Raw genomic sequence first — 12,537 nt, forward strand, 5'->3', positions numbered from 1 at the left:
TAGCGGAGATCCCATGGGTGTGCTATTGGTTTGTTTGTAGATTATGTTGTTGAGGGTGAAGTGGGTGGTGAGGCACAGGTCCACTAGCTTCATGATGTTTTCGTTGGTAATGTGATTGATGGTGGTTGGGGTGTGTCTGATGGCCTCTTCTAAAAGTGTGGTAAGTGTTTCCTTTGCCAGGTCGATGTTGATGGAGGTGAACAGTACTGTTACGTCGAATGAGATCATTGTTTCGTCTTCCTCTATTTTGGTGTTTTTGATGATTTTTAGGAATTCCTGGGTGGGGTGGATAGAGTGCTGTGACTCTTCTACTAGGTATTCCAGTCTTGCGTGTAGTTCTTTGGCCAGTCTGTAAGTTGGTGTTCCGGGTAGTGAGACTACCAATACACACAAACGAAGCTGCCTCAGAACACTATTCCAACGAGCCACCACACACTGCAGCACAGACGAACTTCGGAAAATAGAGGAGAACCACCTATATGACGTATTCAAGAAGAACGGATGTTCAAAAAATACAGTCCGCAGATTCCTCAAGAACAAACCAAGACAAGCAGACCAAACACAGCCAGAAACCCTAACCACCTTACCATACATCAAAGAAGTTTCAGAAATGACAGCCAGACTACTAAGACCCCTCGGAATCCGAGTAGCGCACAAACCCACTAATACTCTCAAACAAAAACTAACAAACTTAAAATACCCAGTACAACCCATGGACAAAACCAACGTCATCTATAAAATTCCATGCAAGGACTGCCACAAACACTACGTAGGACTAACGGGAAGAAAGTTAGCCACCAGGATACATGAATACCAGCTAGCCACAAATAGACACGACCCTCTCTCCCTCGTAGCCCTACACACAGATGAAAGAAACCACCATTTCGACTGGGACAACACATCTATCCTGGGACAGGCTAAGCAAAGACATGCCAGAGAATTCCTAGAGGCCTGGCACTCCAACTACAACGCCATAAACAAACACATAGATCTAGATACCATCTATCAACCCCTCAGAAAACGAACAGGAAATGACATCACCACAAACCCCAGGAACCCCATCCAGGACAAACATATAAATAGAAAGCAGGAGACAACAGCTTCGCTTCACTTGGAGGTCGCCCCACTGATGATGTTACCTAGCCAGGTAATGAAACGTCTAGATATCAAACCTACAGCTCAGCGAGCAAACCTACACCCTAAACCTCAACCTGAGCTACAAACCTTCACAAACCTTGCAAAAAAGTCAGGATCTTGTCCCAGCTTGATATAGTTGATCCATTTTAGTTTGCTTGCCCCATATTGGTATCTAAGGACTAGGGCAAAATATTTAATGAAAAATATCCTGTGATCAAGTCGGTGAGTTAGGTCCAGTATTGAAATTTTAGCTTCACACCCAACCCAAGCCCCACGTGCTTCTGGGAAAGCCAATATTATTAACAGTGAAACAATTCTGCACTGCACCAGTTGTGCACAATTGCACTGTGAAAATTATTTGTGTGCAGTGGATAATAAACATGCACGGTGGCACAGTGGTTAGCACTGCTGCCTCACAGCGCCAGAGACCCGGGTTCAATTCCCGACTCAGGCGACTGACTGTGTGGAGTTTGCACATTCTCCCCGTGTCTGCGTGGGTTTCCTCCGGGTGCTCCGGTTTCCTCCCACAGTCCAAAGATGTGCGGGTCAGGTGAATTGCCTATGCTAAATTGCCCGTAGTGGTAGGTTAAAGGGGTAAATGTAGGGGTATGGGTGGGTTGCGCTTCGGCGGGTCGGTGTGGACTTGTTGGGCCGAAGGGCCTGTTTCCACACTGTAAGTAATCTAATCTAATCTAATCTAAACAATTCCAGGAGACACTGCAAAATACTGCAATGACACAATCTCTATTTTAATAACTTTTTAAAATGTTTTTTAGGGCTTCTTTCAAAGTGGCTCGGAGTCTAAAGTTTGATGAGAGCAGCCAAGAACTAACAATCTCCAGCTTGAGCAACAAAAGCAAAGAAGAAACGGGGATTGGTTTACAGGTATAGGACAAAAATGAATTCTTAAACATCTCTTCAAAATGTTAATCTTCCCATAAATTTCCAACCAGGAAATGAATATTCTCTGTTCAGCTTTTCGTGTTAAACGTGTATGAGGAATAGAATGATATTAAAATAATTAATAAGTGAACAATAATTCACATCTCTTGTATCAGTTACAGCTGTTATATTCAGTAATAAAAACTAATCACAACTATGTTGACTTTTGCGTTTGACAGTGATCATATAGTCTTCTGTAACTAAGGTTTGTGACAACAATGTTGACACAGGACTGAGCTTTAACACACCCTTCAGACTGCAGGACATTGTTGGGTACTTACAACTCAAGTTGAAGTTATCGGGATTCTATAACAAGAGATAATCCTCTTCTGTTGAATTGTGGGATACAATTTATATTTTAAGAATGTTAAACTATCCACACACAAAGCTAGTTCTTTGACACTATAATATAAAAAATGTTCTCTTAAAAAGAAAGCGATTGATAATTACAGTCAGCCCGACTTCAGTGGTTGTCAAATTATTGGAAAAACTACTGAGCTTACATGCATTGTTATTTAGAAAGGCACAGAGTAATCATGGACAGTCAGCCTGGACTAATTTTATTGCATTTTTTGAGGACATAACAAGGAGGGTTAATGAGGATGGTGAGTTTGATGTTGTATGCATTGATTTGTTTGTAAGACTTTTGATAGGTTTCATGTGGAAGGCTGATTAGAAAGGTTAAAAACCCATGGGATCGAAGAAGAGTTTGGCTCAGGGCGGCACAGTGGCTAGCACAGCCTCACAACACCAATGACCCAGGTTTGATTCTCGCCTTGGGTAAGTGTCAATGTGAAGTTGCATGTTCTCCCCATGTCTACATGGGTTTTGGCCAGCTGCTCCGTTTCCAACCCGTAGTCCAAAAATGTGTAGATTAAATGGATTGGTCATGCTAATTTGTCCGTAGTGTATAAGCATGTACAGGCTAGATATATTAACAATGGAAAATGCAGTATTACAGGGATAGGGTAGGGGCTGTGTCTGGGTGGGATGCTCTTCAGAGGATTAGTGCAGATTCGATAGCCCAATTACCTTTTTCAGCTCTGTAGGGATTCTATTATTCTAGAAGCAAGTAGTCGATAACTGTTTGTGTAACTGGAAGCATGTTTCCAGTAGCGTTCCACGTGCTTTAGTACTATGATTTAGACTTCATTGTATAGAGTATGACTGAGAATTTTTAGTTGATACAACAGTTGGACATGTAGAATTCCGAAAGTCTGTAAATAATGAACAGTTGAGAAGAAAAGTGACAAATGGAATTTTATCCAGGAAAATGAGAGATACACATTTGGTTAGAGGGGGAATAAACAAGGCAAAATATTTACATAATTAGTGTTAGAAAGTTAAGAATTGTAGAGCAATAGAAGCACCCTGGATCACGTCTCCGTGATCCCTAAATGTAACCGAACAAGATACGGTGATTAAGGCACACAAGATGTTTTCCTTTATTTGCACAAAATATAAGAGTAGGAGATTTATGCGAGAACTTTATAAAACACTGGTAAGGTTGCAGCATATAGTTCTTGTCATCACATTATTGCAAGGACACAATCACACTGGAGGGCATACAGAAGAGGTTTACAATTTTTTACCAGACATTGACAATTTTGGCTTTGAAGACAGATCAGTTAGACTAGGATTATTAAGTTTGGAACAGATGAAGTTGAAGAGTTTTAATTGATGTGCATAAAATTGAGACTTGGGGGAGATAGAAAAGATGTATTTCCCTATCCAGAGAGGAAAATAATCAGGGTATAGATTTATAATGGATTTGGTAGCAGAATTAGAGGGACGTTATTTTCTTTCAGTTGATGGTAAGTGTCTGAAATTCGCTATGTGAGTGTAGAGGCAGACCTTGTCACAATTCCAATGCTTTTACACCTGATGTGCCACAGAACCTAGAAGGCTAAAGACCAAGAGTTGGAAAGTACGAATTGAGTAAATTTCTCTTTTTCAATTGGCATAGACACAATGTAGAGGGAGGTGGAGAGGAAGATATTGTGTTGCAGACGTAATGTTCATACCTCTGGGCCAAACATTTGAGATTCATGTCCCATACCGTTATTGACCATGGAAGTTGTGCTTGCCTCATCGCCGAGCAGACTGATTGTCAGTCTGTAAACATCATTTCAATTGTTGGCAGTAAGATAGCAAGCGACTTTCTGGTCAGCAATCCTGCTGGAGGCAGTGGTAAACCACAACAGTACTTTGCCAATAAGCATGGAACAATTCAATTGAAATCCATGACCCAACTGTTAGAAACAAGGCTAGGAGAAAAGATACACAGACATACAGTGGACCAAATGGCCTCCTGTGGTGTGTATTTCTATGACTCTATGAATTAGCTGAATATGAGTAATAATTTAATGTCACAACTTACCATTTTGCTTTGTCTCATAATTAACTTAGGTGTTAATAGAATTCCAATAAAATCAAAGAATGATACAGCACCAAAGAAGGCCAATGACTTAGCATGTCTCTGCTAGAAGTCTGCAAGAGCAACTTTGCTCTCTGTGTTACAATTGAATAAATTCCTTTCTTTGCACTTTTGAGGTTAGTTCTAACAGTTTTGGTTTTCAATTCAATATTTATTTGACCACATATAAAGAAACAAGCTAGCCAGACCTATTAAGTTAGCATGTAAAGAATTTGTTTTATAACTGAAATAAACTCACTTGGTTAAAAGAAGAAGCATTACTAAATAGGAAAACAGTCTCAAATCCATGATATACTCTCACTAACACGCGAGCAAACAGAAGTTTCAGGATGGAGAAAGATAGAATTGGAAAACAGTTGGAAGTCCATTATTAAAAGCATTCTACATTCTGATGTTGTTTGTGAAGGTCTTGTACACCAAATCTGGAGACAATTTCTTTCCAAATGTAATCAGTCCTTTTCCCAAAATAGGTGCTATGGCACTTGAAATTTCTTTTATGTTTAAACTCTGTATCTCTGTGATGTATTCCATGTTCTAAGGATGATAGCATTCGGGCTTGAGAAAAGCTATTGAACAAGGAATGATGTTATTCCATTCTGCAGGTCATCTTGATGTTCCTGATTTCTGTAACAAAAAGTTAAGTTTGTAATGTTAGTTCTTCACAGGTGAAGTTTCAGCTGACTACTGGCTCCTCAGTGCGGTTAATCCATATTAACAAAGTAGTTTCATTGTCAAAGTTATCCAGCTTAACTTATTGTCTTCTTACAGGAGCTCCTGATTGATGTGTACAGAAGTATAGGAGAACCTGATAGTTTGTATGGCTGTGGTGGAGGGAAGATGTTACACCCACTTGCCAGGTAAAAACAAACAAAGTTAAACATTCGTCATACTTTACCCTGTGACAGTTCTGGTTATGTTGAATTCTGCATTTTTGTCCAGTTATTTTTTTCCATACTAATTCACTTCTGAAGATAGCTACCTCAGCTGTTTTTTTTCAGTTCACTGGATGTTGGCAGACCTCCAATTGCCAATTCTTTGCATGTAGGGCTTTGACACCATTATTACCATCATTTATGTTGCTGTCATAGTAAAGACTGATCTTTCCCTTTTAAATATTTTTGAATCAACCTGTTCACATATGCTATGACACAGCTCTGGACTTGAACCCAGGCCTCTGGCTCAGAGTTAGGTAACACTATGCCACAGGACCTCCTTATGTGATTTTTCCGTTATGAGCATCTGCGTACTTCCCTCAGATGACCAGTGCTTACTAATCAGAGTAGAAATTCTGAGTTAATTTGTCCTTCTCACCCAAAACATTTAGTGCAGTTGCATGGCCACTGCCCCCAACTCTTGACTCTATTTTTGTAATCTGTGATAAATGTCAGATAAATATGACCAAATTCCACAGGAGTCAGTGAGCAATGTACCTTCTAAGTAACAATAAACCATAATGGAGACCCAAAGATACATACAACATATATAATCTGAGAAAATGGGGAAATAATGAGACATTTGCACTTAGAGATTGCTGTTGATATAGAGTTTACTCAAAGGAATATTTAGACTCCTAACTTCATTAGTTCATATTCCCTGCTTGAGTCTTTCAGTGGTGAAAATTACAGGTGACTGCAGTCTTCTGAATGTTTCAGTGCTGTGATGGATTTTGCAGTCACTGTTTGTTGTTGCCACCAAAATAACAGAATAGAATATCTTCATTGTCATATGTACTCCAGTACTGGAGTGCAGTGAAATGTTTTTACAATGGCTTCCTTTAATGGTGCCATCTTAAGTACAAGTATCTGGGTACAAATCTGGGATACAAAAGAGGATTAAAGGAAAAATAGTGGCATTATTTACAGTGTCTAAAAAATAAGTTAGAAATAAGATAATTATACGTAGTTAAAGGACTGACATTACAGCCTGGAAAAGAATTTCAAATAGCAACAACTCAGCACCTCGTCTGACCACCTGCACCAGGCTCCAGTCCAACAACTGCGCTGCTCTGCTCCAAGCCTCCAGTCCACTCCACACCGGCACTCAGCTGCACCAAGGTAAGTTGCACTGCTCCAGGACTCAGGCTTCCCCTTGTGCTGCTCCAGGGCTCAGGCTTCCCTTGTGCTGCTCCAGGACTCAGGCTTCCCCTTGTGCTGCTCCAGGGCTTAGGCTTCCCATTGTGCTGCTCCAGGACTCAGGCTTCCCCTTGTGCTGCACCGGGACTCAGGCTTCCCCTTGTGCTGCACCGGGACTCAGGCTTCCCCTTGTGCTGCTCCAGGACTCAGGCTTCCCCTTGTGCTGCTCCAGGACTCAGGCTTCCCTTGTGCTGCTCCAGGACTCAGGCTTCACCTTGTGCTGCACCGGGACTCAGGCTTCCCCTTGTGCTGCACCGGGACTCAGGCTTCCCCTTGTGCTGCACCGGGACTCAGGCTTCCCCTGCTGCTCCAGGGCTCAGCCTTCCCCTTGTGCTGCTCCAGGACTCAGGCTTCCCCTTGTGCTGCTCCAGGGCTTAGGCTTCCCCTTGTGCTGCTCCAGGGCTCAGGCTTCCCTTGTGCTGCTCCAGGACTCAGGCTTCCCCTTGTGCTGCTCCGGGACTCAGGCTTCCCCTTGTGCTGGACTCAGGCTTCCCCTTGTGCTGCTCCAGGGCTCAGGTTTCCCTTGTGCTGCTCCAGGGCTCAGCCTTCCACTTGTGCTGCTCCAGGACTCAGGCTTCCCCTGCTGCTCCAGGGCTCAGCCTTCCCCTTGTGCTGCTCCGGGACTCAGCCTTCCCCTTGTGCTGCTCCAGGACTCAGGCTTCCCCGAGTGCTGCTCCAGGACTCAGGCTTCCCCTAGTGCTGCTCCAGGACTCAGCCTTCCCCTTGTGCTGCTCCAGGACTCAGGCTTCCCCTGCTGCTCCAGGGCTCAGCCTTCCCCTTGTGCTGCTCCAGGACTCAGGCTTCCCCTTGTGCTGCTCCAGGACTCAGGCTTCCCCTTGTGCTGCTCCAGGGCTCAGGTTCCCCTTGTGCTGCACCGGGACTCAGGCATCCCCTTGTGCTGCTCCAGGGCTCAGGCTTCCCCTTGTGCTGCTCCAGGGCTCAGGCTTCCCCTTGTGCTGCTCCAGGGCTCAGGTTTTCCCTTGTGCTGCACCGGGACTCAGGTTTTCCCTTGTGCTGCACCGGGACTCAGCTTTTCCCTTGTGCTGCACCGGGACTCAGGCTTCCCCTTGTGCTGCACCGGGACTCAGGCTTCCCCTTGTGCTGCTCCAGGACTCAGGCTTCCCCTTGTGCTGCACCGGGACTCAGCCTTCCCCTTGTGCTGCACCGGGACTCAGCCTTCCCCTTGTGCTGCACCGGGACTCAGCCTTCCCCTTGTGCTGCACCGGGACTCAGCCTTCCCCTTGTGCTGCACCGGGACTCAGCCTTCCCCTTGTGCTGCACCGGGACTCAGCCTTCCCCTTGTGCTGCTCCAGGGCTCAGCCTTCCCCTTGTGCTGCTCCGGGACTCAGCCTTCCCCTTGTGCTGCTCCAGGACTCAGCCTTCCCCTTGTGCTGCTCCAGGGCTCAGCCTTCCCCTTGTGCTGCTCCAGGGCTCAGCCTTCCCCTTGTGCTGCTCCAGGGCTCAGCCTTCCCCTTGTGCTGCTCCAGGGCTCAGCCTTCCCCTTGTGATGCTCCAGGACTCAGGCTTCCACTTGTGCTGCTCCAGGGCTCAGGCTTCCCCTTGTGCTGCACCGGGACTCAGCCTTCCCCTTGTGCTGCACCGGGACTCAGCCTTCCCCTTGTGCTGCACCGGGACTCAGGCTTCCCCTTGTGCTGCACCGGGACTCAGCTTTTCCCTTGTGCTGCACCGGGACTCAGGCTTCACCTTGTGCTGCACCGGGACTCAGGCTTCCCCTTGTGCTGCACCGGGACTCAGCCTTCCCCTTGTGCTGCACCGGGACTCAGCCTTCCCCTTGTGCTGCACCGGGACTCAGCTTTTCCCTTGTGCTGCACCGGGACTCAGGCTTCCCCTTGTGCTGCACCGGGACTCAGCTTTTCCCTTGTGCTGCTCCAGGACTCAGGCTTCCACTTGTGCTGCTCCAGGACTCAGGCTTCCACATGTGCTGCTCCAGGGCTCAGCCTTCCCCTTGTGCTGCACCGGGACTCAGGCTTCCCCTTGTGCTGCACCGGGACTCAGGCTTCCCCTTGTGCTGCACCGGGACTCAGGCTTCCCCTTGTGCTGCACCGGGACTCAGCTTTTCCCTTGTGCTGCACCAGGACTCAGGCTTCCCCTTGTGCTGCTCCAGGGCTCAGCCTTCCCCTTGTGCTGCTCCAGGGCTCAGCCTTCCCTTTGTGCTGCTCCAGGGCTCAGCCTTCCCCTTGTGCTGCTCCAGGGCTCAGCCTCCCCCTTGTGCTGCTCCAGGACTCAGCCTTCCCCTTGTGCTGCTCCAGGGCTCAGCCTTCCCCTTGTGCTGCTCCAGGGCTCAGCCTTCCCCTTGTGCTGCTCCAGGGCTCAGCCTTCCCCTTGTGCTGCTCCAGGGCTCAGCCTTCCCCTTGTGCTGCTCCAGGGCTCAGCCTTCCCCTTGTGCTGCTCCAGGGCTCAGCCTTCCCCTTGTGCTGCTCCAGGACTCAGGCTTCCCCTTGTGCTGCACCGGGACTCAGCCTTCCCCTTGTGCTGCTCCAGGGCTCAGCCTTCCCCTTGTGCTGCTCCAGGGCTCAGCCTTCCCCTTGTGCTGCTCCAGGGCTCAGCCTTCCCCTTGTGCTGCTCCAGGGCTCAGCCTTCCCCTTGTGCTGCTCCAGGACTCAGGCTTCCACTTGTGCTGCTCCAGGACTCAGCCTTCCCCTTGTGCTGCACCGGGACTCAGCCTTCCCCTTGTGCTGCACCGGGACTCAGCCTTCCCCTTGTGCTGCACCGGGACTCAGCCTTCCCCTTGTGCTGCACCGGGACTCAGCCTTCCCCTTGTGCTGCACCGGGACTCAGCCTTCCCCTTGTGCTGCACCGGGACTCAGCCTTCCCCTTGTGCCGCACCGGGACTCAGCCTTCCCCTTGTGCCGCACCGGGACTCAGGCTTCCCCTTGTGCTGCTCCAGGGCTGATAAAAAGAGAGGAAGGAAAGTAAAAGAAACAAAAGATCAGGCACAGCAGTGGACCTCTGGTTGGAGCGTCCTACTCTGTCGCATCTTGCCGGAGCTTGGACTATACCTTATTCTAAAGTTGGTGCATTGTACAGGCTATCTGACTGAGGGAACATTGCTGGAGTTTTCAGTTAATGGTGAACTGCAATATATTTTCGTAGTCAGTTCAAATGTTTGACACAGTGTGATCCATAGTGTTAGGCAATTCACAATGCATACTTCCACCACTTTGTAATGCTTGGGTTTTCAAGGTGCATCTTCCTGTGGATGACAAAAGAGATGCAGAACTTTGCCATATACTACAAGAGAACCTCCTAACCACATTAATTATATAACACTAACATTTGAAATTTTTACAGTTTGACTCCTCTAAAATCCACGTTGTGGACCATTCTGCTGTACATAGCAATTTAAAAGAGATAACAGAAGAATAACTTGTCAAAACAATACTATTCTCAGAATAGAAGAGACATTGTAAAAGTATTATATACACAATGATTAAAAAATGAGGTTGGATTAATTATTTGGATTACAAATGTTACAACCCACTGGGGTAGTGAACCATATGTCAAGCACCATTATTCCTGGAGGTGTACCAAATATCCAAGCTTTTTTTAAGGTAAGCAGAAATACCCCAATATACCAAGTTTCATAGAATGCATGGTCTGGGTTTTTGTACTAATCAAGAATTATTTAGTATAAGTATTTATACTACAGTTGCAGGGAAATTGATATAAACCATTGGCATATGACTAAAATTCTAATCTCTTTATGAACTCCCCCTAATGCAAACACACACAGATAAACAAATGGATTGTTGACAGAGGTAGAAAAATATGGAAAGTCAGTTCAGTGGTATTTGCTTCCTAATTCCAATGTTGAGATGATCTTCTTTCAGCTTGCCATGCACTTGATGTTCAGTTTCTTTTACTGCTTCCATTGATTTGTAAGAGACACAGAGTGGATGGTTCACATGTGAAATGTCTTTTTATAAATTCAAAAGTCACAACAACTGCTGCAGGAAAGGTAACTTGTTTTCTTCAAGTTTAAACTGAGCTTTATAATTGCAAAGAACAGGCAGCTTCAGGTGTGGAGAACAAATGCACATACCTCTGTGCCCTTCTCGCTCCCCCCCCCCCCCCCCCCCCCACCCAAACTTCCCAATTTGGAAGTCTGCAAATTGTCCAAAATTGATATTGATGTATAGAGAGTTCTTGTAGCTGACTGGAGTCATAAGGGATTGCCATTAATGATGGTTTGCAGCCTCAACAGATGACCTTCACACTCCTAGAAGTGACGTGCACCCTGGGCGTAGTCCATAATATACTAAACAAATGGATGCCATCGAAGCTCATACTTGCATTTGGTTTACCTGCATGCACAAGTTATTTTCAGTAAATTAGGTACAGAAATTAAATAATATGTAATTGAACAGGTTATAATACTTAATATTAGTGGAAGGCAATTCAATCTGTCTGACCCCCAATCTGACTTTGGAGCAAGCGGTTTATAGTAAACGTGATCATCCCCTTTGTTAGCCGCAAGAGAAATGCAAAAAACAGCTAATGTTCACTCCACCTTGCTTTTGTGAATTTCTCAAAAGTATTTGGCCCCATAACTGGAATGGGAGTCTATTGATTATAACAAAAAAATTTGCTATCTTCTCAAGTTTTGCACACTCTGATAGTCCTTCTATGTTAAGATGCATGACATTATTCATTTCAGTGGCTCCACCTCTGACAGTTTTGAGATCCAGAATGGTATGAAACTGGGCTGTGTCTTAGCCTGTACTCTGTTTTGTCTCTTTTTCACTGTCTTCCTGACCAATGCTTTCCCTTTTGAAGCAGTATATTTCCTTACATGATTAGAGTCCTCTATCTATAGAGACCTAAAGCTAAGACTAAAGCACATTAAGTCCTGATTAGAGACTTCTATAAGCTGGTGATGCTACACGTTACCCAGAATCTCCCTCTGAGTTCAGGATATCAGTGGACACAGCCAATATGATTTTGCAGCTGTCAACCACACAGAAAATGTTGCAAATGACATCAACCTCTCTATGTAATATTTTCTGACTTAATAAAGGCTTTTGACTTTATAAATCATGAGTTACTGTAAGATTCCTCTGAAGAATGCATGCCCTCCAAAATTTGTTGCCATCCCTCACTCCCTTCATGATAATGCAAGCAGTGATTATTAGCAGTTGGTAGGATACCTGCACCAACGTTAGGGTCATCTCATAAAGAGGTGCCACAAGCAATAAGGCGTAATCATCCGCCATATAGTTCCTATACCAGATACCAGGTCTCCTGAACAGGTCACCTTCTCTTTGCACCGGAGGAGCATAAAGAAATGCTTCAAAGATGTGCTAACATCCAGCCTGAAAAATGCAATACTAACATCAACTCTTTGGGGACCATTATCCTGGACCTCGGCAGCCAGCGACAATAAACTGTTTTAACATTTTGAAACCCAACTACAACAAAAAGAAGAGGAAAATAAAGAGCCACAAAAAGAGCAAACCATGATCCAAATTAATAGATGACCAGATATCCCACATTACAACTAATGTCCTATGTGGCGTAAATTTTGTAAATCCTCAATCAGTCTTAACACCAACAGTTGGACTTGGGGGATATAATTGACCTTTGAGGGATAACCAGTAATAATAGATGCCCAGACTGACAACTAGCTGCAAAGATTCATGGATAATCTGTCTCATTTCTAGTATATTCTTTGTCACCATTAGTATCAAGAAAATTATAGTTATGGAGAAAAGGTACTACGATCAGATGCAACAACATACCACTAGAAGCAGTTAGCAAATGCTAACCAGGCGGTTATGGCCTAGTGGTATTATTGCTAGACTATTAATTCAGAGGCTCCGCTAACAATTTGAGGACACAGGTTCAAATCCCACCACGGCAGAGGGTGGA

The 12,537-nt window shown here is 45.3% G+C and overlaps 1 protein-coding gene across 1 annotated transcript in view; it reads left to right on the forward strand.

Annotated features, from left to right (window-relative positions):
- Positions 1-12,537, forward strand: part of atm (ATM serine/threonine kinase) — a 167,863-nt gene that overhangs the window by 97,089 nt on the left and 58,237 nt on the right. The window contains exons 40-41 of the mRNA XM_043691843.2: positions 1,914-2,022; positions 5,285-5,373. Coding sequence (XP_043547778.2) covers positions 1,914-2,022; positions 5,285-5,373 — 198 coding nt within the window. The remainder of the gene's footprint in view (positions 1-1,913; positions 2,023-5,284; positions 5,374-12,537) is intronic.

This window comes from Chiloscyllium plagiosum, unplaced genomic scaffold (genome assembly GCF_037043375.1).
Source record: "Chiloscyllium plagiosum isolate Xiang-an unplaced genomic scaffold, Cpla_swu_hap1 HiC_scaffold_6, whole genome shotgun sequence".
NCBI lineage: Eukaryota > Metazoa > Chordata > Chondrichthyes > Orectolobiformes > Hemiscylliidae > Chiloscyllium > Chiloscyllium plagiosum.